The sequence below is a fragment of the Leucoraja erinacea genome, chromosome 2, assembly GCF_028641065.1.
Source record: "Leucoraja erinacea ecotype New England chromosome 2, Leri_hhj_1, whole genome shotgun sequence".
NCBI lineage: Eukaryota > Metazoa > Chordata > Chondrichthyes > Rajiformes > Rajidae > Leucoraja > Leucoraja erinaceus.
In genome coordinates this window covers 123110654-123135762 of record NC_073378.1, presented here as the reverse complement: position 1 = coordinate 123135762, position 25109 = coordinate 123110654, and the positions used below count along the sequence as shown (strand labels likewise).

Sequence of the window (25109 nt, the reverse complement as noted above, 5' to 3'; positions counted from 1 at the left end):
GTCAGCAGCAGACAGAGAGTGGAAGGTCCTTTCTATGTCAGTTGTGGGTGAGGAGTTCTGAACTACTTGTACGTGACCATAAGAACATGAAGATGTTGCCAGGACTTGAGGGCCTGAGGGGGGGGGGGGGGGGGGGAGGAAGAATGATAAAGGAAAAAGAGAGAAAAGAGAAAGGAAAACGAGAGAGGAAAGGGAGAGAGAGAGAAAGGGAGAGAGAGAGAAAAGGGAGAGGAAAAAGAGAGAGGAAAGAGAGAGAGCGGAAAGAGAGAGGGGAAATAGAGGATGAAAGAGAGGAAAGAAAAGAGGGAGAGGTGAAAGAGAGAGAGGAGAAAGAGAGGGGGAAAGAGATGGGAAAGAGAGAGGGAGGAAAGAGCGAAAATAGATAGAGGAGCAAGAGAGAGGAAAGATAGAGAGGGGGGAGAGGGAGGGGAAAGGTAGAAAGAGAGAGTGGGGGAGGGGAGGGGGGGAGGGGAGGAGAGGAGGGGAGGGGAGAGAGGGGGAGAGGTGGAGAGGGGGAGGGGAGAGGGGGAGGGAGGGGGGAGAGGGAGGAGAGAGGCGGGGGGGGGAGGGAAAAAAGAGGGAGGGACGGGGAGAGGGAAGGGAGGAGAGCGGGAGGGACGCGGACGGGGAGAGGGAGGGGGACTCGCGCTTCCTCCACAACCGCCGACGCGCGCGCTGCCTGGGGGCGGGGCCACAGCACCGTCTGTCTGTCTGTCTGTCCCGCGGTCAACCAATGGGAGCGGCGGAGACGGCGGAGCGCGGGCGCGGGCTCGGATGAACAGAGGCGCGCGCTCACTCACTCCCAAAGCGATGACTATAGAGGCGCTCCTCTAGGATCTTTGCTCTGCAGCAGCGGCGCGGCCTCGGCCTCGCTCCGGGCTCCGGGCGGTCAAGGATGAGCGGAGAGCGGGAGCTGAAACGTGAGTGGACCCGGTGCGGCGCTCCCTCAATACCGCCCCTCCCACCGTGCGGCGCTCCCTCACTCAGTGCGGCGCTCCCTCCCTCAGTAATGCCCACCTCTGTGGGATCCTGGGCAAGCTGGCAAAGCGATGGTGGGAGGAGGCAGAGGGGTAGCATGGGTTAGTTGGGCTGAATGGCCTGATTCCATGCTGTACCACTCTATGCAGGCAGTGGAGTTGTGAGACATCAGGAGTGGGAGGGTTGGAAGGATAGGAGCATTCAGAGAGATTTATTATTATTAATGCTTAGTGTTTTCTGAGTCGTTCGTAACTGTCACTATATGTCATGTTACCAATGCAAATTCCTTGTATGTGAATACTTGGCCAATAAATTTACTTACTTACTTACTGAAATGGAGAGCCAGCATGGATTCAATGGGACAAATGTCCCCTGTGCCCGCCATCATTGAGGAGGCCGGGTTGAATGAAATGTATTCTGAAGTTAGAGTGGTAGGTTTAGGTTGTGGTGTGGAGAGCCAGCAGGGACTTGATGGGCAGAATGGCCTCCTCACAATGTGCCTGTGTTGCAGACCTGGAAAAGGCCAAGTTAAAGGCCCAGAAGAGCCACAACCTGAAGGAGGAGGCGAGTCTGTGCAACCAACTGGGCGAGGTGCTGGCAAAACAAGGTGGGTGCTGGAGACCAGGGGGTGGGGGTGAGAGTGGCGTGGAGGGGGAAGGGCGATGGAGGTATGAGTCTGGCACACGGTGAGAGTGGGGGGAGGACGAGAGTGGGGCGCAGGGCAACGGGGTGACAGTGGGGGAGATTGGCGATGGGGGTCATCGATGGAGTGAGAGAGGCAATGGTGAGATGGGAAGAAAGAGGAGATAGTTGATGAAGCAAGAGCAGGGATGGGCAATGGGCCAGGAGAGGGGGCAGGGCGATGGTGTCACTGGGATGGGTGATTTGGTTAGATGGTGCAAGCGGCAGGGCAATGGGGCATGAGAGGGGGCAGGCAATGGGGACGAGATAGGAGGTGGGTTACAGAGGGGGACGATGGGGGTGATGGGACGGGGGGTCAATAGGGTAATGAAGGGGGTGGGAGCAGATGGTTTATTGGTCTGGAGCATGGTCCTGGGATGGTTGCACTGGGAGATAGAGGGGGCCCAGGCTGGGCTGTGTATGTGGGGCTCGGATTTTGGGATCTCGTGAGTTGTCCTGGTCTTGGCCCAGAATCTGCCAGAGTTATACAAGATAGAATCAGACCCTTCAGCCCAACTCATGTATGCTGACCAAAGTGATTTCCTGAGTTTTAACAACATTTGGCTCAAATCCCTCTAAATCTTTCCAATCCATGCCTGTCCAATTGTCATTTAAACTCTAATTGCCCTAGAGCTATACAGCCCTTTGTCGTAGCCCTTGGCCCACCTGCCCATGCTGAACAATCTGCCAAACTGGACGTCCCATTTAGCCCATAAACCTCTATGCTGTCCATTTATGTGTACAAATGTCTTTGAAAAATTATATTTGTACCTGACTCTAGAGCTTTCTCTGACAGATCGTGTAATATCCACCACCCTCTGTTCGAAAAAATTGACGCTCAGGTCCCCTTTAAATCTTTCTCACCAGAAGCCTATGCCCTGTAGTTTTAGACTGGACTACTCTGGGGAAAAAACTGACCATCAACCTTAGTTATACCCCTCATGATTTTTTAAATATAAGATCACCCCTCCAACCCATTTGGTGAAAACACCCCCCGCCTTTCCAGTTTCTCCTTATAACTCGTCTCTCCTAATAAGGCTGAGTTGACTGTGAGTGAGGGCCTAAAGAAATTGATGACTTAAAGGCAAACGTGAGAGGCCTAACAGTGCTTTCTTAGGTAGCTTACAACGCAACATAGTACAAAACAACACAACTATGGTTATTGGCTTCTCCAAATTTCAAACAATGCCCTCATATTCCCCCATGTCCATCACATTTCCCCCAACATCCATCACCACACCTGTCATCCTGCTCCTTCAAATAATTGAGTATTTTTAAAGCAGAGCTTGATAGATTCTTGATTATTAAGGGTGTCAAAGTTTACGGAGAAAAGACAGGTAAATGGGGTTGAGAGGGAAAAATAGATCAGTCATGATTGTATGGTGGAAATTATTACAATGCGCTGTGTGGCCTAATGCTGCTTTTATGTCTTATGGTCGATTCCCTGCATATCCATGTGCCTATTTAAAAGCCTTTTAAATGCCACTATCTGATCTTGCCCCCACCACCACCTCTGCCAGTGGCAATTTTTGATCAGTGCCTTCTCCTTGCTCTGATACTATTTTGTTTGACTGTGGAGTGGAGAACGCTTTAACCTGTGCTGTGGAACTGGTCAATGTGGACCGTATCAGGGCTCAATTCTGCTTAAAGAATATAATTACCTTTGAGCAGACAGATTGCTTGACCCTGCTGTCTCCACTTCCCTCCTGCCCTGTAACCCGTTCACTCTCACCAGGTCAGTTCCAGAAGGCCATTGAGGAGCACCGGCAGGAGCTACAGCTGTCAGAAGTACTGAACGATGTGATTGGCTGCGCAGTTGCCAACCGGAGGGTCGGAGAGTGCCTTGCGGAGATGGGGAGCTACCCGGCGGCACTGGAGGTACGAAGGTGGGGGGGATTGCCCTGCGTCACGGACGTTCTGGGGGAAAGGGTCTGCAGTAAAGATGGAAATCTGGGAAAATCCTCAACACACCGGGCAGCGGCTGTGGAGAGCACCGATGGACCTTTCAGACACACAGACTGGGCTGGGTGTGATGGCTGGAAGTGCCTTGGAGTTGTGCACCAGATGTCTCTGTTGCCCACTCCTGCTGGGATAGGGTCACATGTACAGCTCCCTGGACCCTGCCCTCCTGGAAATCCAAGCTCTGCAAGGCAAATCCAAATATCTTTTGCACTAGGTGGTTTGGATTCAGAAATGGTTTACCCTGTAGGAGGGTAATGGTAGAAAAGTGCAGGTTGCCAATTGGTGGAGCTGCAGACAGTGAGAAAGACTGTCAAACTATATGAAGGTAGACAAAGGTGCTGGAGAAACTCAGCGGGTGAGGCAGCATCTATGGAGCGAAGGAAATAGGCAACGTTTCGGGCCGAAACCCTTCTTCAGACTCAAATTATACAGTGGGTTATAGGTTGATGATAGATATGGTCAGAGAAATGGCAGGTGAAGTTCAAAACTGGGCAAATGTGAGGTATTGCATCTTGGGAGGTCAAAGGTAGGAGGATAAAGTACATTTAATACCAAGACCCTTAACAGCATTGATGTATTGAGGGATCTTTGGGTCTATCACTGCCTGAAAGTGGCTACAAAAGTAGATAGTGTGTAAAGGGGTGTATGGCCTGCTTGCTTTCATCAGTCAGGGCATTAAGTATAAGAGTCAGGAAGACATGACGCAGCTCTATAAGATATTGGTGAGGTGACATGGAGTATTGTGTACAGTTCTGATTGTCCCTTTACAGGAAGGATGTGGAGTTTGGAGAGGGTGCAGACGAGGTTTATCGGGATGCTGTCGAGGGGGTATTAGCTATAAGGATAGGGTAGCAAACTTTGTTTGCTCAGGAACGTCAGAGACTGAGGGGAGACCTTTACAAAATTATGAGGAACAGGATAGGCTCAACACAGAACCTTTATCCCATGGTGGAAATGTCAAAAGACTAAAGGCCATAGTTTTAAGGCAAGAACAAAGTTTAAAAATAATGCGCAGGTTAATTTTTTTTTACAGAGTGGTGGGTGCCTGGAATTCACAGCCCGGGGTGGTGATGGAGGCAGATACTATAGTGGTGTTTAAGAGGCTTTTAGATAGGCATACGGATGTACAGGGAATGGAGGGATATAGATCACGTGAAGCAAGAGGAGATTAGTCTAACTTGGCATCATGTTCAGCACACACTACGCCAAATGCAGCCTCACCAAAATTTTGTAAAGGTGCAACATGACTTCCTGACCTATATTCAATGCCATGACTGATGGAGGCAAGCATACTGTTAACGGCTTTACCACTCTATCTACCTGTGTTGTCATTTTCAGAGAGCTGTGGACTTGGACCACAGGTTTTGTTTAACTTGGCTACATGTTTGGCATGGACATATGTGTGCGAAAAGACCTGTTCCTGTGCTGTGATGTACTATGTAACTATCCCAATATGGTATCTGGGCATTGGCACTGACTTTTGCCACAGGTGGTGTCAGGCTCTGTTCTCAGAAAGCTGCTGGCCGGGGACATTGGCACACTGCCCGCCATTCAATATACTCAGTCCGTATCTGAGCTCTGCCTTTGTTGCAATCGGCAGATGCAAGAATGGCCTATTCATCGCGCTCCACTGCGTGGTCACAGAAAAGATGCACAATGATGATATCAGGTCTGGACGGCTTGAGCTACAGGATGAGACTGGATAGACTGGACAGTAATCCCTGGAGTGCAGGAGGCTGAGGGGTGACTTTGTAGAGGTTCATTAAATCATGAGGGCGTATATAAGGTCAGTCCTTTTCCCAGAATAGGAGAAGTTAGAAATGGAGGGCATAGGTGTAATGTGAGAGGGGAAAGATTTAATAGGAACCCAAGGAGCAACTTTTTCACAAATGGTGGTGGGTATATGGAATGAGCTGCGGTAGGAGATAGTTGAGGCAGATACATTTAAAATACATTTTGGCAGGTACATGGATAGGAAAGATGTAGAGGGATAGCTGTGTTTTGTGAACAGCCTAAGCACATTGGGCTATAATTTTAGGCATTTGCCCCAGGTAGACTCCCCCGTCAGTAGAAGCTCCAATTCCATTGCACTGTCCCTTCAGCGGCTGAAGGGAGGGGAGCAGAGAGTGGATCATCTGCTCGAGCGATGGTGCTGGCATTTAGTGTGGCACTGTGGCCGCTGACAGAATGCATGAAATCTCCACTCTTCTCCACAGCACCAGCGCAAGCACCTGCAGTTGGCCCGCTCTGTGGCCAATCACGTAGAGGAACAGCGAGCCTGGGCTACCATTGGCCGGACCTACCTCTTCAGCTATGAAACCAACCAGTCAAATGAGTCGCTGCAGGAGGCAGAGAATGCTTTCCGGAAAAGCATGGCTATTGTCGAGAACAAATTGCAAGGTATTGGTGTTGTTTGATTATTGTCATGTGTACCGAGATACTGTGTAAAGCTGTTATTTTGTGCTACTCAATCAAATCATAGTCAAATGGACCCTGAATAAGTGTCCCAACCCGAAATGCCGTCTTTCCATTCCCTCTACAGCTGCTGCTTGACCCACTGAGTGACTCCAGCACTTTGTGTTTTGCTCAAATGATACAATACATGAGTACAATCAAGTCGCACACAAGTACAACAGTGCAAAGATAAAAATACCAGAGTGCAAAATATAGGTTACAGTGTTATAGCATTATAGTTGCAGAGAAATAGTTCAAGGTCCACAATGATGTAGGGTGGAAGATCAGAACTACACCTTAGCTTATGGGAGGACCATTCAATAGCCTGATAACAGCAGGGAAGAAGCTGTTCCTGAACCTGGTGGTATGTGCTTTAAAGCTTTTGTATCTTCTGCCCGATAGAAGGGGGAAAGACCGGGATGTCAGTGGTCATGTTGGCTGTTTCCCTCAGGAGGCATGAAGGGTAGATAGAGTCTATGATGGGGAGTCTGGTCTGTGTGATGGACTGGGCTACATCTACAACTCTCTGCAATTTTTTGTGGGCTTGATAGATAATGCAAACCATGCTGTGATAAGATATGGTGCAACTGTAGAAGTTGATGAGTTGTTAGAAACATGATGAACTTCCTTAGTCTTCCGGGGAAGAAGAGGCATTGTTGTGCTTTCCCGGCTGTAGATTCAATGTGGTTGGACCAGAATAAATTGATGATGATATTTATGCTAACCATCCCTCCTCGCCATCATTGAAGTAGACTCCATCCTACACCCTGAAGTCAATAACTAGCTCTTTCCTCTTGTTGACATGCTGAATTGGCGAGGATACTGTGCCACAGAGTTAGGGAGGGGACAGGGACACACTGTAGTGAGGACAGTACCAAGGAATTGAGCAAGTTGGCAGGTGCACCTCGATCGATTTCCCCGGATGACTACAGTCTCCCTATCGATTCATATCAATAATGGCCACACCTGCCTCTCTTGAGATCACAAGCTGGAGTCAGATGCTGACCCCACTCTCTAGTGCCGTGTTTAATCCTGGGATCAACTGCATGCCTGTCGCAAGAACACGGTTGCAGACCACGTTGTGTCCCTTCAGCTCGCCTTCCTCGTTCCTGTTTGTCCAACGTCCTTAACTGAAGGGGGTCCAAATGTGGGCAGGTGGTACTAGCACAGATGGGGCATCTTAGTTGTCATGGACGTTGGGTTGAAGAGCCTGTTTCCGTGCTGTGCAACTCTGACCATTTTGTGGTGCTCCTGATGTCTGTCTGTAAAACCTACCCCAAGCTTCTTGCTGTATCCCATTCCCACACGCACCTATCCTTCTCCACTGCCGGCGTGAAGCCCAACACAAACTGGTCGCACCACCCGGCGTGGCTTTAATGGCCGCGGGACAATCGCCATCGCCAGCCGGGGGCTATGACTTTGACTCTGACATCGGGGGGGGGAGAGTGCAGTGGAGAGAGAAGTTTATTTGGCCTTTCATCACAGCTATGTGATGGATGTTTATGTTAAATGTAATTATGTTGTGTCTGGGGTCTATTTGTGTGTAATGTATGGCTGCAGAAACGGCATTTCGTTTGGACCTCCAGGGGTCCAAATGACAATTAAATTGACTCTTGACTCTCTTGACTCTTGACTCTCTCTTGACTCTTGACTCTTGACTCTTGAGATGTAGCACCTTGTACTCTGAGCCACAAGGTGCTGAAATCTTGAGCAAAACACAAAATGTGCTGATGTAACTCAGTGGGTCAGGCAACATTTTGGGTCTGGGCTCTTTCACGTCATATTCTGCCTCGTAGTTTTTCAACCCAACAGCAAGATTTCTCCAGTTTCAGGTAACCAACACACTCCCAGTGCTCCCACATCTCTCTCTGATCCCCCTCCAGCCTTCCCATTTTACTCCTTATTTGATACAAATCCCCATCACCCATTTTCCTCGAACAATACAAGATTAAAACAGGATCTTCGGCCCACAATTTCTATCACGAACATGAAGCCAAGCCCATCTCTTGTCTTTCTGGGCATAATCCATACCCCAGCTTCAAGACATCCTTCCTATATCAAGGTGACTAAAACTCAACACAATACTCCAAATGCAACCTCACCAATGTTGACGACTGCAACACAACATCCCAATTTCTATACTCGTTAGTTTGACTGATGGCCAATGAACTGAAAGCATTCTTAACCTTTGGTTACATACTCCTTGCCACCTGTCCATCTGTGTTGCTCTTGTTCTCTCCCCAACAGGCAAGGTCTCCCAGCATGAGCTAAGCGAGATGCGAGCCAGGCTCTACCTCAACTTGGGCTTCCTCTTCGACATCACAAAGGACCCACTCAGATGCGACCGCTACATCCGTAAGAGCATCTACATAGCAGAGTAAGTTGTGGGCATGGACCCTGGGCTGGGCTCGTGTGTGTGTGGCGCGGTGAACGCCATCCCTCCCGCCGCTCACACCTCATGCATTTGCCCGAGCTAACCGCATCTGACCATCTACACCTTCGCTGAGTTGTACCGGGTCAACCTCTCTCCCATCCATCCCATCAGGTGGCAACACCATCCCGATACAAAATCCGGTAGTTCCCGGAAATGTGCGCAGATCCCGCCCCAAACTCCCTTCACCTCTCCCCAGCAGGATTACCACTCTGGCTCCCGCGGTGGTTTACGGAGAACCAGGCAGGTTGGACGGCATGTGTGGAGAAGCAGGGTCAATGTCTCCACGGCGACTTTTCATCACAACCATTTGCATGCCAGACCATCTGCAAAGTCTCCAAGGATCAGTAACATATGGCATAATGTTCGGCACAGACATGGTGGGCCAAAAGCACTGTTTCTGTGGTGTCCTGTTCTATGTTCTATGAGTTACCCAGCTTATCCCTGGCACAATGCGCTGTCGGGGATTGACTGGGTAACTCATAGAAAAGTACAACACAGGAACAGTCCCTTAGGTCCACCTCGTCCATGCTGACCAAGTTAGCATGCTGGGCTAGTCCTATTTCCCTGCATTATGGTCCATGTCCCTGTAAACCCTTCCTATCCATGTATCGGTCTAAACTTGTTTAAATCGTAATTGTATCCGTTTCTACTGCTTCCACTGGCAGTTCATTTCTAGAGAGTATAGACTGGATAGACTTGGTTTATACTCTCTAGAATTTAGGAGATTGAGAGGGGATCTTATAGAAACTTACAAAATTCTTAAGGGGTTGGACAGGCTAGATGCAGGAAGATTGCTCCCAATGTTGTGGAAGTCCAGGAAAAGGGGTCACAGCTTAAGGATAAGGGGGAAATCCTTTAAAACCGAGATGAGAAGAACTTTTTTCACAGAGAGTGGTGAATCTCTGGAACTCTCTGCCGCAGAGGGTAGTCGAGGCCAGTTCATTGGCTATATAGAGGGAGTTAGATGTGGCCCTTGTGGCTAAGGGGATCAGGGGGTATGGAGAGAAGGCAGGTACGGGATACTGAGTTGGATGATCAGCCATGACCATATTGAATGGCGGTGCAGGCTCGAAGGGCCGAAGGGCCTACTCCTGCACCTAATTTCTATGTTTCTATTTCAGATATGGATTACCCTCTGAGTGAAACAGTTGCCATGAGCTCCCTCTTAAATTTCTCCCTTGTCACCTTAAGGGCCTGTCCCACTATACGAGTTTACACAAGAGCTCTCCCGAGTTTAAAAACCAAAAAAAAAATCGAACTAGTGGTAAGCACGTAGAATGTACGTAGCGGGTACATCGGAGCTTGGGACGTCTCTTAGCGGCTCGTAACGCTAACGGCAGGTACTCGGGAAACGCGGTAAGCTCGTGAAGATTTTTTCAACAGTGTGAAAAATGTCCACGAGAGCCTTGAGTACCTACGAACGGCTATTGCCATAATTCTCCGAGTTTGGATCGGAGGAAACTCGGGAGAACTCTTGAATTACCTCGTACAGCGGGACAGGCCCTTTAAGCCTATATCCTCTAGTTTTAAAATCTTCTACCCTGGGAAAAACTGAGGTTGACTTTACCCACCGCGTCCCCTTATGATTTTGTACACCTCAATAAGGTCACCCCTACACTTGAAAGAAAAAAAAGTCCCACCCTCTCCCTATAACTCAATCCCACAAGCCCAGGCAACATCCTGATGCATCTCTTCTGCACCCTTTACCAACTGATGGCATCCTTCCTGTAGCTGGGCGACCAGAACTGCACAGAGTTCTGCAAGTGTGGTCTCACCAACAGCTACATCATGATGTTCCAACTGTTATAATCATTCTCTTTCCCACTGAAGACAAGCATGCCTAAGGCTGCCTTCATCACCCTGTCCACCTGTTTCTGGTATTGGTTTTGTTTCCAGCCCAGATAATGTTGGGTTGCGGCACAGAAAGAGACGGTTCCGCTTGCTGTTAAACATGCTCGTGTTGTCCTCCAGGCAGAACAAACTGTACGAGGATCTATACCGGGCCAACTTCAATCTGGGCAGTATCCACTGTCGCAATGGTGAGCACACCAGGGCCATGCGCTGCTTCGAAGCAGCCAAGGATTGTGCCAGGAAGATGAAGGAGAAGTTGATGGAGAGCGAGTGTTTCAGCAGCATCGGGCAGGTGAGTGAGAGTCGAGAGTGTTTAATTGTCAACACGTTGTTAATTGCAGCAGCTTAGAGGTCTGTTTACACAGTGCTCATGGGTTACACGATAAACAAAAAGAAAGTTCATGATATAAAAAAATATATATCTTAAACAAAACCAAATCCTTGTGTGACCAAAGCATTTTATGGCCTAGTTGGTGTTTGTAGTTTTTAAGAACCTGATGGTTGTTGGGGGGGAAAAGCTAGCCCAGAACCTGGAGGTCACAATTTTCAGACATTTTTCCCGATGGCATCAGTGATCATAAGACATTGGAGCAGAATTAGGCCATCCAACCCATCGATTCTACTCCGCCATTCGATCATGGGCGATCTATTTTCCCTCTCATGGTCAGGGTGGTGTGGGAGAGAGGCACGGCGGAGTGTAGTACCACCTACACTCGGGACACGAGGCTTGCCATCCCATTATACAATCCGAATACTGCAGCCCAGCATCGACCAACCAGTCACAGGCTACTTATTATAAACCCTGTCGTAATCCCTGCTCCTGTCTCCTGCTGCTGCTCGCATTTTCTGGCCAGGACAATCTCCCTTCTGTTTTAGCCTAGGTCCTTCTTTGGGCGACTGACCTGCAAGGCCACATGGACCTTTCCCCTGAGACCAGATATAAGAGTCGCTGAATTTTGGTGCCATTTTCAAAGTCCAGCCCAGTCCACATGCTTGGCCTTCTGTAGCAGAGCCGATCCAAGCTGCTGCAGGGTCTCCAGCCATCGTCTCTGTCTGAAACCGTCCAGCGATCCATCGTTCCTGTCATCGCCCCGCTACCTTCAGCCTGTGTGCCCCGGGTTGCCTCGAGTAGCCAACACTCAGGGCACGGAAGGTAAAACCCCAATTCACACTCGTACAGGCCCTTGCTTTCATGACCTCTGTCACTGACTCCCTTTATCCTCCTATGGTTCTTGCACAGAGGATGGTGTGTGCCTGGATCATGCTCCAGTGGCGGTGTGGATGCAGATACGATAGTGGGTGTTTAAAGAGACTTTTACATATGCACATGGATATGGAGGGATATGGATCATGCACTGGCAGAGGACATTAGATTAACCTGGCATCATGTTTGAACATAGACATTGTGGGCTGAATGGCCTATTCCTGTGCCGCACTATTCTATGAGTTACCCAGCCTATCTTGTCTCTCCCCTGTGCCAGGCTTTACTGACCCTCGGAGATTTTGTGGCTGCCAAGCGCTCACTGAGGAAGGCGTTTAAGCTGGGATCTCAGCACCAGACGGATCACGACATTGTGAGGAGGAATCTCAAGAATGGTGAGTGGCTCCATGCTTGGGTGGCAAAGTGAGTGTAGAAGGGCGGTGTTGAGGGGATTGGAGCTGCAGCAGTGAGACGGCTCCGTGGAGGGAGGTGTGGTACTGAGGGAGCACCGCACTGTGGGAGGGGTGGAACTGAGGGAGTGCCGTACTTGAGGGAGTACAACACTGTGGAGGGGCGGAACAGAGTGAGTGCTGCACTGTGGGAGTGGTGGTACTGTGGGAACCAGCACCGTGGGAGGGGCGGTGAGGGAGCGACGCACTCAGTAATGTGACTCTTTAATAAAAGAGTCTGCTATCAGATCATGCTCCCTCCCCAGCCTTGAGAACCGAGTCCCTCACTAGGTCACCCGGCCTCCCCCCCCATGGCGCGCGCCAAGTCCCCGGCCATTCCCCTACTCTGACCCATCCCTGCCCTAACTGCAGCTGTGTCGGGATGCCGGCTGGAGGAGGCCTTGTCCGAGCTGGGTGAGGAGGGGCAGCAGGATGCACTGGGCCTGTGCGAGCAACTCGGCGACTTGTGTTGTAAGGTGAACAGCTACAGAAAAGCCATCGACTACTACCAGATGCAGGTACGTGAGAGGGGGTCTGGATCAACCCGGTCGTCAGTCCCCAGAGCAGAACGTCAGCCATGGGGGGGGGGGGGGGGGGAGGCAATAGATCGATGTAGAGCAAGATTCCATCATTCTTCCTCTCACCCCTGTTCTATCATTCACAGTTATCGAGCTGTGCAGAACAGAAACAAGCCCTGAGTGAGCTGCTGCCATAGACCACGTGCCCAAAGGAGCACTGGAGTCTCTCCACTTCCCACCCCCACTCCCCGCAGCTACCGTCCCCTTCGTGCTCCCTCTGCGGTCTTCTTTATGCCCTCCACCACCCAACCCTTACACCCCCACCCCTGATTTCCCACCCCCGCCTTCTTTCCATTTTCTGCTGTCCCCTTCAACCCCCCCCCCCCCCCCACCCCTGTCACTGTCCCCACCCCCCTGATTGTGCTCCATCTCCCATTCGTGCCCCCACCCTGCCGTTCCCTTCGTCCCTCTCGCACACCGTCACACGCACTCTGCTCCCCGCTCGAGCCCCGTTTCCCTCACACTTGTTGCCGATTCCTCTGCCTTCCCTCCATTAGCTCAGCCACGCGGAAGAGCTGCAGAAGCCGGAGCGGGAGCTGGGGGTCATCCACGTCTCACTCGCTACCACTTTTGCTGACCTCAAAGAGTACGAGCTCTCTTTGAAACACTACCAGGCTGAGCTAGCTCTGCGGCATGGAAGCCCCAAGGAGGTGAGGCTCCGCACTGGGTGGGGTGGGGGGGTCTCCAGCTATTCACCGCTCCTTATGTGTAGCCATTCTGTAGAGGTCATTGCTAGAGTAGACAGAGTGTCCAATGATTCCTACTGGGGTAGACATCGTCTCTGGGGGTTCCCGCTGGGGTAGACAGAGTGTCCAATGATTCCCGCTGGAGTAGACAGTCTCCAGGCGTTCCCGTAGACAATGTCTCTGGTAGTTCGCACTGGGGTAGACAGTGTCTCTGGGAGTTTCCGTTGGGATAGACAGTGTCTCCAAGGATTCCCGCTGTTGTAGACAGTGCCTCCTGGGGTTCCCACTGGATTAGACCAGTATGATTTGCCTCAATGGTACGCAAAACCAAGTGATCTCAGTACACATTACGATAATAAACTAGTTTTTCCCTGTCAAATAATATGAGATACAGTGAGAAGGGGAACTTCTGTAAACATGATGTCAGGTCTGGTTTAGGTTTATTATTGACACGTGTACGGAGGTACAGACAAAAATGATGTGTGCTGTCCAGTCGAATTGTACGATACATTTTGTGCCTATCTTCGGTTTAAACCAGCATCTGTAGTTCCTTCCTATACATGAGTGCAACAGGTAGTGGAAAAAGAGAAATGAAAGTGCAAAATATATTTTATCTGTTACCGAAAGAATGCAGATAAAAAATAATTCCCAAAGCAACCTGTGATGCGTCCCGATAGGATGCTCCCTTCCGTCTGAAGGCACAGAAGCTTGAAACAGGAACAGACACAGGAACAGCTTCTTCCTCTCTGTTATCTGGCTTCTGAACGGTCCTTCCATAAGTTGTGGATGTAGCCCAGTGCATCTGTACAAGTTGGTGGGAGCAAGATTGGTGAGAATTACCAGAGTTGGGGGTGTTTTGTCTTTGCACACGTGGAGCGCGGACTGCCTAACATTGTCCGTGGTTACAGGAGTGCAAGACCTGGTTGAACGTGGCGATGGTCAAGGAAGAGTGTGGCTGCCCCTACACTGAGCTGGAGGAGTGCTACGGCAAGGCACTGCAGTGTGCTGAGCAGGCTCGCATCACCTCACTACAGGTAAGATGCTGCTCCGGCCACCCCAGCTCTGACACAGCCCACTCCACACTCAGCTGATATGCAACCTACAGTCTGAAGAAGTTTACAAGAGTGAGATGGGACCTCATTGAAGCTGACTGAATAGTGAAAGGCTTGGATAGAGTGGATGTGGAGAGGATGTTTCCACTACTGGGAGAATCTAGGACTAGAGGACATAGCCTCAGAATTAAAGGACTACATTTCTTTAGTCAGAGGATGGTGAATCTGTGGGATCCTTTGCCACAGAAGGCTGTGGAGGTCAAGTCAATGGATTATTTTAAGGTGGAGATTGATAGATTCTTGATAGGCGTAGGTGTCAGAGGTTATGGAGAGAAGGCAGGAGAATGGGGTTAAAAGGGAGAGATAGATCGGCCATGATTGAATGATGGTGCAGCCGATGGGCCGAATGGCCTAATTCTACTATCACATGACTTATTCTACATCAAATTGGCAACTCCAGAATGGAAAAACACCAGGACCAGACGGATTCAGTAATGAATTTTATAAATATTTTTACGATACAGTGACCCCACGTCTACAGAAAATGTATACATTTGCTTTTAAAGAACAAACCTTACCTGAAACACTAGCAGAATCAACGATCACACTAATACTTAAAAAAGATAAAGATATAGAAGAACCAGGATCATACAGAGCTATTGCATTGTTAAATACGGATCAAAAAATATTAGCGAAAATACTAGCTAGAAGACTAAGTCAATATGTCAGTAAATTAATAAATAAGGATCAGACGGGATTTATACCTAAGAGACACTCATTTAATAACCTGAGACGTCTGCTTAACATAATGCACTCTCACAAATCTCAAGAACAAGAGTTCTCTATCATTTCATTGGACGCAGAAAAAGTAGAATGGGATTATATGTTTAAAGTATTGCAAAAATTTCAAATGGGAGAGCGCTTCATCGCATGGATAAAATTATTATATAACAAACCCACGGCTAGAATATTAACTAATAATATACTATCTACGAAATTCCAATTAACAAGGGGCAATAGACAAGGGTGTTCATTATCACCGCTATTATTCGCTCTGGTAATTGAACCTTTAGCTGAGAAAATTAAAACACATCCTGACATCTATGGTTATAATACAAAACATTCAAATAACAAAATAACCTTATACGCAGACGATGTATTACTGTATATCACAAAGCCCCAAATCAGTATACCAAACATATTAAACCTAATCGAGGATTTCGGATCTTTCTCAGGATACAGAATAAACTGGAACAAAAGTGAAATTATGTCGATAAAACCGAAAGACTCAACACATCTTTTGAAATTCCCCTTTAAAATAGCTACAGAAAAATTTAAATACTTAGGAATTGAAATCACTAGAAATTATCACGGTATGTTTAATGCTAATTATAGCCCCTTTCTTAAGAAATTAAACAATCTAATTAAATTCTGGAAAATGCTGCCGATGTCTTTAATAGGTCGTATAAATACTATAAAAATGATCTTTTTACCACAAATCCTATATTTATTTCAATCAATTCCAATATATCTTCCAAAAATTGTTTTCAAAAAATGACTCCGACATTACAAACTTTATATGGGATTATAAATCCCACAGAATACAAAGAGCACACCTTAGTAAACCAAAAGAGATGGGTGGTCTAGCGCTCCCTAACTTTATGTACTATAATTGGGCGGTAAATATTAAAAATATGATTCACTTGCTGGACAACTCTGCCCAGCAGGTGGATTGGATTATAATGGAGAGAGAGGACTTCGCTCCTGGTAATACAGGAGCGACTCTCCTCTCACCAACGAATTTGAATAACAAAAATTATAATAAAAATCCAATGATACATAGTACAATTAGAACTTGGAAACAAATAAAACAGAACTTAAAATTAAGAAATCTATCTCTTTTAATGCCAATAGCCAATAACCCTTCATTTAAACCCTCAATTATAGATAAATCATTTACACAATGGGAAAGAACGGGAATCAAAATGCTTGGAGACTTGCATGAATTAGGGAAATTATTACCACTTCAACAATTACAACTGAAATATAACTTGAAAAATAATCAATATTTTAAATATCTTCAAATCTGTGATTATCTGAAAAAATATACAAAAGACTATTATAATATGCCCCCAGATTTATTAGATGAAGCCATGAAGATAAAGGCTGAATCAGCAAATCTAATATCATACTTGTATAATATATTGAATATAGAAATACCTACAACAGATAATATTAGAAGAGACTGGGAACAAGAACTAGCTATAAAAATTTCAAAAGGGAGCTGGGATAAACACTTATTATATGTGCATAAATGCTCGATCAACGTACGACATACTCTAATCCAGTGGTTCCCAACCTTTTTTTGGCCATGCCCCACCTAATCACCTCTAAAATCCTGATGCCCCCCCCCCATGTGGTGATATATAATTCTTATCATTTAAAAAGTGAACTCCGTTTCAGCTGAAGAAGCTTAAAAGCCAATACCTTGGTTTAAACAAGCTTCAAAAGAACATTGTGGTGATTGTGTAATAACTACACAATAAAGACCTTTTTTACCCCAAAAAAATTATTTACTCAAAATACCATCTGAAACATAAACTACATATGTTTACCTGATGGAAAATCCAAAAAAATAAAAATCGAAAATTTGGATCCAGACTTCCTCAGTCGCCCTTAAAAATCAAATTGCCCCCCTGTGGGGCGTACGCCCCACGTTGGGAACCACTGCTCTAATCCAATATAAAACATTACATAGACTATATTATTCAAAAACTAAAATTAATAAACTTTTCCCCAATGTCTCACCCATTTGTGATAAATGTCAGTCACAAGAAGATAACATAGCGCACTCTTTTGTTTTCTGTATAAAAATTCTGGAATGAAATATTTGAAATCTTTACAAAATTATTTAAAACAAAACTACTACCCAAAGTAGAATGGATCATTTTTGGAATATCGGAAGGTAACCCAGAATTAAATACGTTTCAAAATAACTTACTTAATTATGGGCTAATAATGGGAAAAAAGCTTATAATTAAACTTTGGAAAAATGCTCCAATACCAACAACAAAAATGTGGATTTCAAACATGTTCGAAACACTATACTTGGAAGAGATGAGACTCCTCCTAGCAGGCAAAGCAGATCACTTCCAAAAGACGTGGTCTGCATTTATGGAGCAATAATAAGTTAAAACATAAAGGCTACCAGGACCTGGAAACGGGGGGTATAAAATAAATTTTTAATAAAAACACGGTTGGTATATCCTTTTTTGCGGAGTTTTGTGTTACAGTAGAGCGATTGATTTTCCTTTTTTGTTTCTTTTCTTTCTAGGGTCTTATTTCTTTTCTTTACTTCCTTCTCTAATTCCTTCCCTAAGGGGTTCTCTTCTCCCAACACTTTCCTGCACCTTCACGATTCTTGCTTACTTTCCTTACTTCTTTTATTTCTATCTTTTTTAAAGCTAAAAAAATGAAGTGGTACAACATAATGTAATAAGATTTATTCGATGTATTAATGTGATTTACTGTACTGTAATAAAAATAAAATTAAAAAAAAAAAAAAATTGGCAACTCTCCCTGGATCCCATGTGATCTAACCATCCATGCAGGTTAGATCACATACAGGCCACCATGCAGGACCTTGTCAGCGGCCTTGCTGAAGTTCATGGACAACAGCCACTACCCTGCCCTCACAATCCTCTTGGTGACCTCTTTGAAAAGCCCTTGATTTGTGAGACACAGCCCTTCAGTATGTGTTTCGGGGGTTATGAGGAGAAGACAGGAGAATGTGGTTAGGAGAGAGAGAGATGGATCGGCCATGAATGAATGGCAGAGTAGATGATAGGCTGAATGGCCTAATTCTGCACCTATCTTTATGCCCTTATGAAACGTCACCGGTTCCTTCTCTCCAGAGGTGCTGCCTGTCCTGCTGACTTACTCCAGCCTTTTATGTCTACCCAACCCACCCTCTGTGCAAAGCAGCTGACCCTCCTCCTTGCTGACCTTTCAGCAAGATCCCAGGATGCTGGTAATAGTTAACTCATTTAACTATGAGCAGAGGTACATATTTCCCTGAAAGTGGCCTCGCAGGTAGATTGGCTAGTTGAAAAAGCTTTTGCGTTTCAAAGTTTGGATGTTATGTTACAGATCTACAAGACATAGGTGAGGCTGCATTTGGAGTATTGTGTTCAGTTTAGATCACCCTGCTGTACGAAAGATGCCATTTAGCTGGAATGGGTGCAGAGAAGATTTACAAGGGTGTTGCCAGGCCTTGAGGCCCTGAGCTATAGGGAGAGGCTGGGCAGGCTAGGACTATATTCCTTGAGCACAGGAGGATGAGGGGTGATCTTATAGAGATGTATAAAATCAAGAGGGCAATGATTGTGGAAATTGGAAGGAGTAGGATGGGGACCCAAAGTCCTGTTTATATCAACGGGTGCACAGAGTATTTTACCCAGGGTATGGGGAATCAAGAACCAGAGGGCTTAGATTTAAGTTGAGAGGGGAAAGATATAATAGGAACTGAGGGCCAATGACTGCACACAGGGTGGTGGGTGGATGGAATGAATTGCCAGAAGAGGAGGTTGAGGCAGGTACTATAACAATATTTAAAAGGCACTTGGACAACCACTTGGAAAAGGTTTAGAGGAAGATGGGCCAGTGGGACTAGTGCATCGTGGTATGCATGAATTTGCAATGAAGGGCATGTCTCGATGCTGTATGATTCTGTTTTTTGAACACTGAGCATCTTGCATTTATCACATCCCGACCTGCCCTGTGAGATGTTGGAGTGTTGTTGCCTTGAACCGCTGCTATCCTGTGGTGCTGGTGGGGATGGAATTTTTAGGATTTAGACCCGGTGGCGATGCAGGAACAGGGATAGACCAACTCAGCACGGCGCGTGAATCGGAGGGAACATGCAGGTGGTGTTGTCTGGGCGTGAGGGGTTTGGGAGGTGCTGTGAGCGTAGCCTGGGTGAGTAACCGCATTGCGTTCTGCAGCCACTGCGTGTCAGTGGTGGAGAGAGGAGGTGTCGAGGGGGGTGGAGTTGATCCAGCGGATGCTTTGTCGGGGTCGGTGTCGAGCTTCCTGAGTGTTGTCAGAGCCGCTCTTACGCAGATAAGTGGAGAATGTCCCATCACACTCCTGAGTCATAGCGTGTTTATGGTGGAGGGTTCTTGGAGTGTCCGAGGTTTTAGTAGCTCAAGATCCCCACTCTCTGACCAGCTTTTTGAACCAATGTGTTTATGTGGATGGCCCGATGCACTCTGGTTCTTGATTCCCCAACCCTGGGGAAAAAGATCTTGTCCATTCACCCTATCTGTTCCCCACTGTGATTTTATACAGCTCTATAAAATCACTCCTCAGCCTCCTGCATATATAAAGTCCTAGCGTGCCCAACCTCTCCCTTTAGCTCTGCCCTCAAGTTCTGGCAACATCCTAGTAAATCTCTGCACCTTTTCCAGCTCAATGGCATTCTTCCTATAGCAGGGTGACAAATACTAAATATAATACTCCAAACGAGGCTTGCCCGCTCCTTGTACAACTATAACAACATCCCAGCTTAAAAATTCAGTTCCCTGACCAGAGGCCAATGTACTAAAAGTCTTTACCAGCCTATGTGACGCCATTTTCCGGGAACTGTGTTCCTGCTCTCCCAGATCCCTCTGCTCCACCACACTCTCCCAGAGTCCTGCCATTCACTGTGTACCTGCACTCTTAGATCCCTCTGCTCTAACACTCCCCAGAGCTCTGCCATCCACTGTGAAGGTCCTGCATGGGTTGACGTTGCAGATGCCACACCTTGTCGTGCTCAGGGTGTAACGTTATCTCCTCCTGCCCACAGGCTCAGGTGCTGAAGCTTCTTCATTCGGTGCAGCAGAAGGGAGGTCACCCCGAGGCCGGCTCCACCCTGGCCCAGCTACAGGAGCTGCAGCAGAGCGGCGAGAGCGGGGAGGAGAGCGAGGCGGAGGAGGTGGAGAACAGCGAGCCCCTGGAGGACAGCGAGCTGGAGCTCTCAGAGAGCGGTACGAGCAGTCCAGTGCGGCGCCGTGCTGAGTGCAGGCCCCCTCCATCCCAGGGCTGGGCTGTACCTCTTACGCACGGATGTATGAGCAGGAGCAAGTTGTGTTGGGCAGGACATGTGTTCCCATGCCTCGGGCATTTCTGTAGAACAGCACGGGAACTGGCCCTTTGGCCCACAATGTCCCAGCCGAATATGATGCAAAGTTAAATAATCTCCTCTGCCTGCACATGATCCACCCCCCCCCCCCCCCACTCTGCATATCCATCTGGCTAGCTAAAAGACTCTTAAATGCCATTATTCTATTTTATTTGCCTCCACCATGTCATGTAACAAGAGAAGAATTAGGCCATTCGGCCCGTCAAATGTACTCCACCGTTCAATCATGGCTGATCTATCTCTCCTAACCCTTCTCCCCAAAATCCTTCGCACCTGTACTAATCAAGAATCTATCAATCTCTACCTTAAAAATAGGCAATGACTTGGCCTCTACAGCCTATTGTGATGAATTCCACAGGTTCACCACCCTCTGACTAAAAAAATTCCTAAGACTGTCAATGGAGATCTTATGTCACGTGTACCGAGATATAGTACAAAGCTCCGTTTTGCATGCTCTCCAAACAGAGCAGATATTACATAATATTTGTATAATAATAAATACAATTGAGTCAAAATCAAGCACAATTGGTAGAGTAAAGGAGAAGATACAGAGTGCAGAATATAGTTCTCACCATTGCAGCGCATCAGTTCGAGTCATCCAGCATGGAAACAGGCCTTTCGGCCCAACTTGTCCATGTTGACCAACATGCCCCATCTAAGCTAGTCTTACCTGCCATATCCCTCTCAACCTTTCCTATTCATGGAGCAGTCCCAAGTGTCTTTTGTTTTTGTTTTATTAGGAAGGGTGTCAAAGGTTCTGAGGAGAAGGCAGGAGAATGGGGTTGAGAGGGAAAGATAGATCAGCCATGATTGAATGGTGGTGTGGACATGATGGGCTGAATGGCCAAATTCTGCTCCTACAACTTATGATCATGAGAGGGAAGGCAAAGTATTGCAGCAGGTGGGAGGGGTGGGGATAGAGACTGGTAGGTGTTGGGTGGAGCCAGATGGGGAGGTGATGTTGGTCGGTGTGGATATATCAGCTGTGTTCTACTTTCAGATGACGAAGACATGGAAGGTTATGATAAGCCTGTCTCGGGACGGAGGAAGATAAATCAAGTGAGTAATTCTAAACCCTCCTCTACATTCCCCCTACAGTGGTTCACTGTTGTACCGCAACAGACAGACGCAGCAACGGGCCGCTCTGCCCCTCGAGCCTGTGCTGCTTCACGGCCACTTTCCTGCACTGTCCTCAAATGCCTCAGTTCCCAATCTCTTGTTTGAATGAACCCAACAACAGAGAGAATCCTAGTCAGTTTAATTGTCATATGCAGCAAGAATAGAAAATGAAATTCTTGCATGCTGCAGCCTAACGGGCCTGCTTATGCAATAACACACAGATATATCTTTTTATATAAACATATATTTTATGTCTACTTGTATATTATTATGTAATACAATAAATGAATAACTGTTTACGAGTTAACGTTAATAATGCAAAGCCAGAGTCCTTTGCTGTGAATTCCTTCCTGAAACTCCTATGTCTGCACATCAGGGCCGCTCAGTGGAGCAGCTGATAAAACTGCTGTTTTACAGCGCCATAAACCTGGGTTCAATCCTGACCTCGGGTGCTGTCTGTGTGGAGTTTGCACGTTCTCCCTGTGACCGCGTGGATTTCCTCACACATCCCAAAGACGTGTGGGTTTGTTGATTAATTGGCCTCTGCAAATGACCCCCAGAGATCAGCAAGTGGAATAATATAGAACCGGTATAAATGGGTGGTCGCTGGTCGGCATCGACCTAGTGGTCCGAAGGGCCTGTTTCAACGCTGTCGCTCGAAACTAAACTTTCGTGAAAGTGTGGGAGGAAACCGGAACACCCGGTGGACACACGGAAAACGTACAAACTCCGTACAGACAGCACCCGTAGTCAAGATTGAACCCGGGTTCTTGGCGCTGTAAGGCAGCAACTCTACAGCTGCACCACCGTGTCGCCCTAAATTGGTGAAATGTATGACAGCAGTTGTGAACTCTGCATTATAACACTTGCTGGGAGTCTGAGTGGCAGGTGCATTCCCTGCTGAGGGCTGACACGTGTTGTTGTCCGCAGTGGAACCGCAGAAACGAGAAGGGGGAGACGGTGTTACACCGAGCCTGCATCGATGGCAACCTGAAGCACGTCCAGAGTCTGGTGGAGAAGGTAAGAGACTGGAACTGACCCACCTCGGGGGAGGGGGGATTCCTATTGAATCTATCCCAATCGGATATGGACCAAGTGCAGGCAGGTGTGACTAGTGTAGCTGGGACATGTTGGCCAGTGAAGGGCCTGTTTCCATGCTGTATCACTCAGTCTATGACGATAGGGTGCCAACGAAGTTACAATATGGTTCCTCTTCCTTCTCACCCCCTCAGCTGCCAGCGTTTGGCCTGTATCCCTCCAAACCTTTCCTACCCATAGAGACGTGTTGGGTGGAAGCCAGTGGGTGCTGGTGAGATGGGGCAGAGGTTAGTCTGTTCCTGGGTCGGTTGAGTTTGGATCCCTGATGAGTGTTTCAAAATGTATGGGCAAATGCAGATAATGGGATCAACTAACCTTACTCAGCATTGGCAAGGTGGGCCAATCGGCCTGTTCCTGTGTTGTATGAAGTGATGAGTGGTTGGCATGGGACAGAGTGGAGTGTACCTCCCACAACCACTGCGCGAGGAACTGCTCACACCTTCCGCACTGAAGGTATCGGTTGCTTGTTCCTGATTAACCCTGATCATCACCTACATTCCAGGGACACCCATTGAACCCGCGAGATAACTGTGGCTGGACACCACTTCACGAAGCCTGCAACCATGGGTACCTGGGTGAGTCTCTGCTAATGGCACATGGTCGACAGGATTCTAAAACTAAACAGCAACTGGAGATCTAAAGTTGGAACGGGTGCAGAAGAGAACGAGGGGGGACGAGTGGAGAGTGTACGGTTGGCTTGAGAGGAGCAGGGAGTATATAGTTGGCTTGAGTGGGGAGGATGGGTGGGGGGTGTACGGTGGGTGTGAGCGAGGGGGTGGGGAGAGGGTCAGGGTGTGTACAGTGGGCGTGTGAGGGGCAGGGGGTTTACTGTGGGCATGAGCGAGGGGGTGAGGAGAGGGGCAGGGGGCGTGTGAGGGGCAGGATATACGGTGGGGGATGAGCGGGGTGAGGGTGAGAGGGCTGGCATTGTGCCACTGATGCCCGTGTGTGCGTTGTGTGGTCCAGAGATCGTGCGCTTCCTGCTGCACCACCAGGCCAATGTCAACGATGCCGGGGGGGGCCCGCACTGCGAGGGCATCACCCCCCTGCACGACGCCATTGCCTGCGGGAACTTCTCCGTCGCCGAGCTGCTGGTCCAGAAAGGAGCGTCGGTGTCTGTGCGGAATGCCAAGGTCAGTGATGGCGGAGGGGGGGGGGGGGTCGGTGGGGGGGGGGGGGGGGGGGGGGGGGGGGGGGGTGTGTGAATGCCAGAGTAGGGAGGGGAGGAACACCAGGTTCAGTGAGGGGGAGAGGGACCATCAGGGTCAGTGAGGGGAGGGAACGTCAGGGTCAGTGAGGGGAGGAGAGAGAACGCCGGGGTCGGTGGAGGGAGGAGAGGGGATGCCGGGGTCGGTGGTAGAAGGATATAAAAATGATGAGAGGCATAAATAGCGTAGGCAGTCAGAAACTCTTTCCAAGGGTATAAATGCCAAAAACTAGAGGGCATAGCTTTAACATTGGCGGCGCGACTCACCCGTTGCAGCGGCCCCTACAGCCTGTCTGTCTTTTTTTTATTTTTTGTCTAGTTAAATGTAGTGCTTGGTGTTTTTTAATAGTATTTTTAAATGTGTAAATGTGGGGGGCGGGGGGGGGGGGGGGAAACTATTTAAATCTCTTCCCTGTCCGGGAGACCCGACTTTTTCCCTGTCGGGTCTCGGCTGTCGTTGGGGCCTAGCACCGTGGAGCAGCCTCCAACCTGAACGACCCGGGGGCTCCAGTCCCGGAGACTGCGGAGCTGCGGAGCTGCGGATCTGCGGACTACTCACCATCGTCGGGGCTGGCCGGCCTCGGAGCGTGGGGAGCGGTGGTGACTCGCTGCTGCGACTCGACTCCTGGGGCTCGGAGGCTCCAGCAACGCAGCCGCAGGTCTGGTGGACTGTGACATCGGGAGCTCGCGGGTCTGGGAGGAGAGAGAGAGACCGCTTCCCGGAGCTCCCGCAACGCGACTTCTCCAGCCGGTGTCACGGGGTTGGAACAACCCGGACCGGGACAGTACATCACCCGGCACGGCTTCATGGCCGTGGGACTCACCATCGCCCGTGGGGGTTCCAACCTTGGACTTTCAGACCGGGAGCGGGGCCGTAAATCGCCCCGCGCGGCCTAAAATGGCCGTGGGACTCATCATCGCCCGCCTGGGGCTTGGACATCGGGAGAGACACGGAGAACAGGGGAGAGAAAAGACTTGCCTTCCATCACAGTGGGTTCACTGTGATGGATGTTTGTGTGAATTTAATTATGTGTATGTCTGTAAGACAGTGTCTTTGTTTGTATGGCTGTGGAAACAACATTTCGTTTGAGTCTCACTGGGGCTCAAATGATAATAAATTTGTATTGTATTGTAACATGAGAGCGGTAAAGTTGTGTGAGGTAAACCGATGTGTG

The 25109-nt window shown here is 48.4% G+C and overlaps 1 protein-coding gene across 1 annotated transcript in view; it reads left to right on the top strand.

Annotated features, from left to right (window-relative positions):
• Positions 1 to 766: 766 nt before the first annotated feature.
• Positions 767 to 25109, top strand: part of tonsl (tonsoku-like, DNA repair protein) — a 37766-nt gene continuing 13423 nt past the window's right edge. Inside the window, exons 1-15 of the mRNA XM_055650032.1 lie at positions 767 to 920; positions 1490 to 1585; positions 3395 to 3537; positions 5838 to 6021; positions 8323 to 8452; positions 10481 to 10652; positions 11842 to 11956; positions 12383 to 12528; positions 13086 to 13238; positions 14183 to 14308; positions 20175 to 20355; positions 21511 to 21569; positions 22560 to 22649; positions 23230 to 23302; positions 23694 to 23860. Coding sequence (XP_055506007.1) covers positions 896 to 920; positions 1490 to 1585; positions 3395 to 3537; positions 5838 to 6021; positions 8323 to 8452; positions 10481 to 10652; positions 11842 to 11956; positions 12383 to 12528; positions 13086 to 13238; positions 14183 to 14308; positions 20175 to 20355; positions 21511 to 21569; positions 22560 to 22649; positions 23230 to 23302; positions 23694 to 23860 — 1860 coding nt within the window. The 5' untranslated portion in view covers positions 767 to 895. The remainder of the gene's footprint in view (positions 921 to 1489; positions 1586 to 3394; positions 3538 to 5837; positions 6022 to 8322; positions 8453 to 10480; positions 10653 to 11841; positions 11957 to 12382; positions 12529 to 13085; positions 13239 to 14182; positions 14309 to 20174; positions 20356 to 21510; positions 21570 to 22559; positions 22650 to 23229; positions 23303 to 23693; positions 23861 to 25109) is intronic.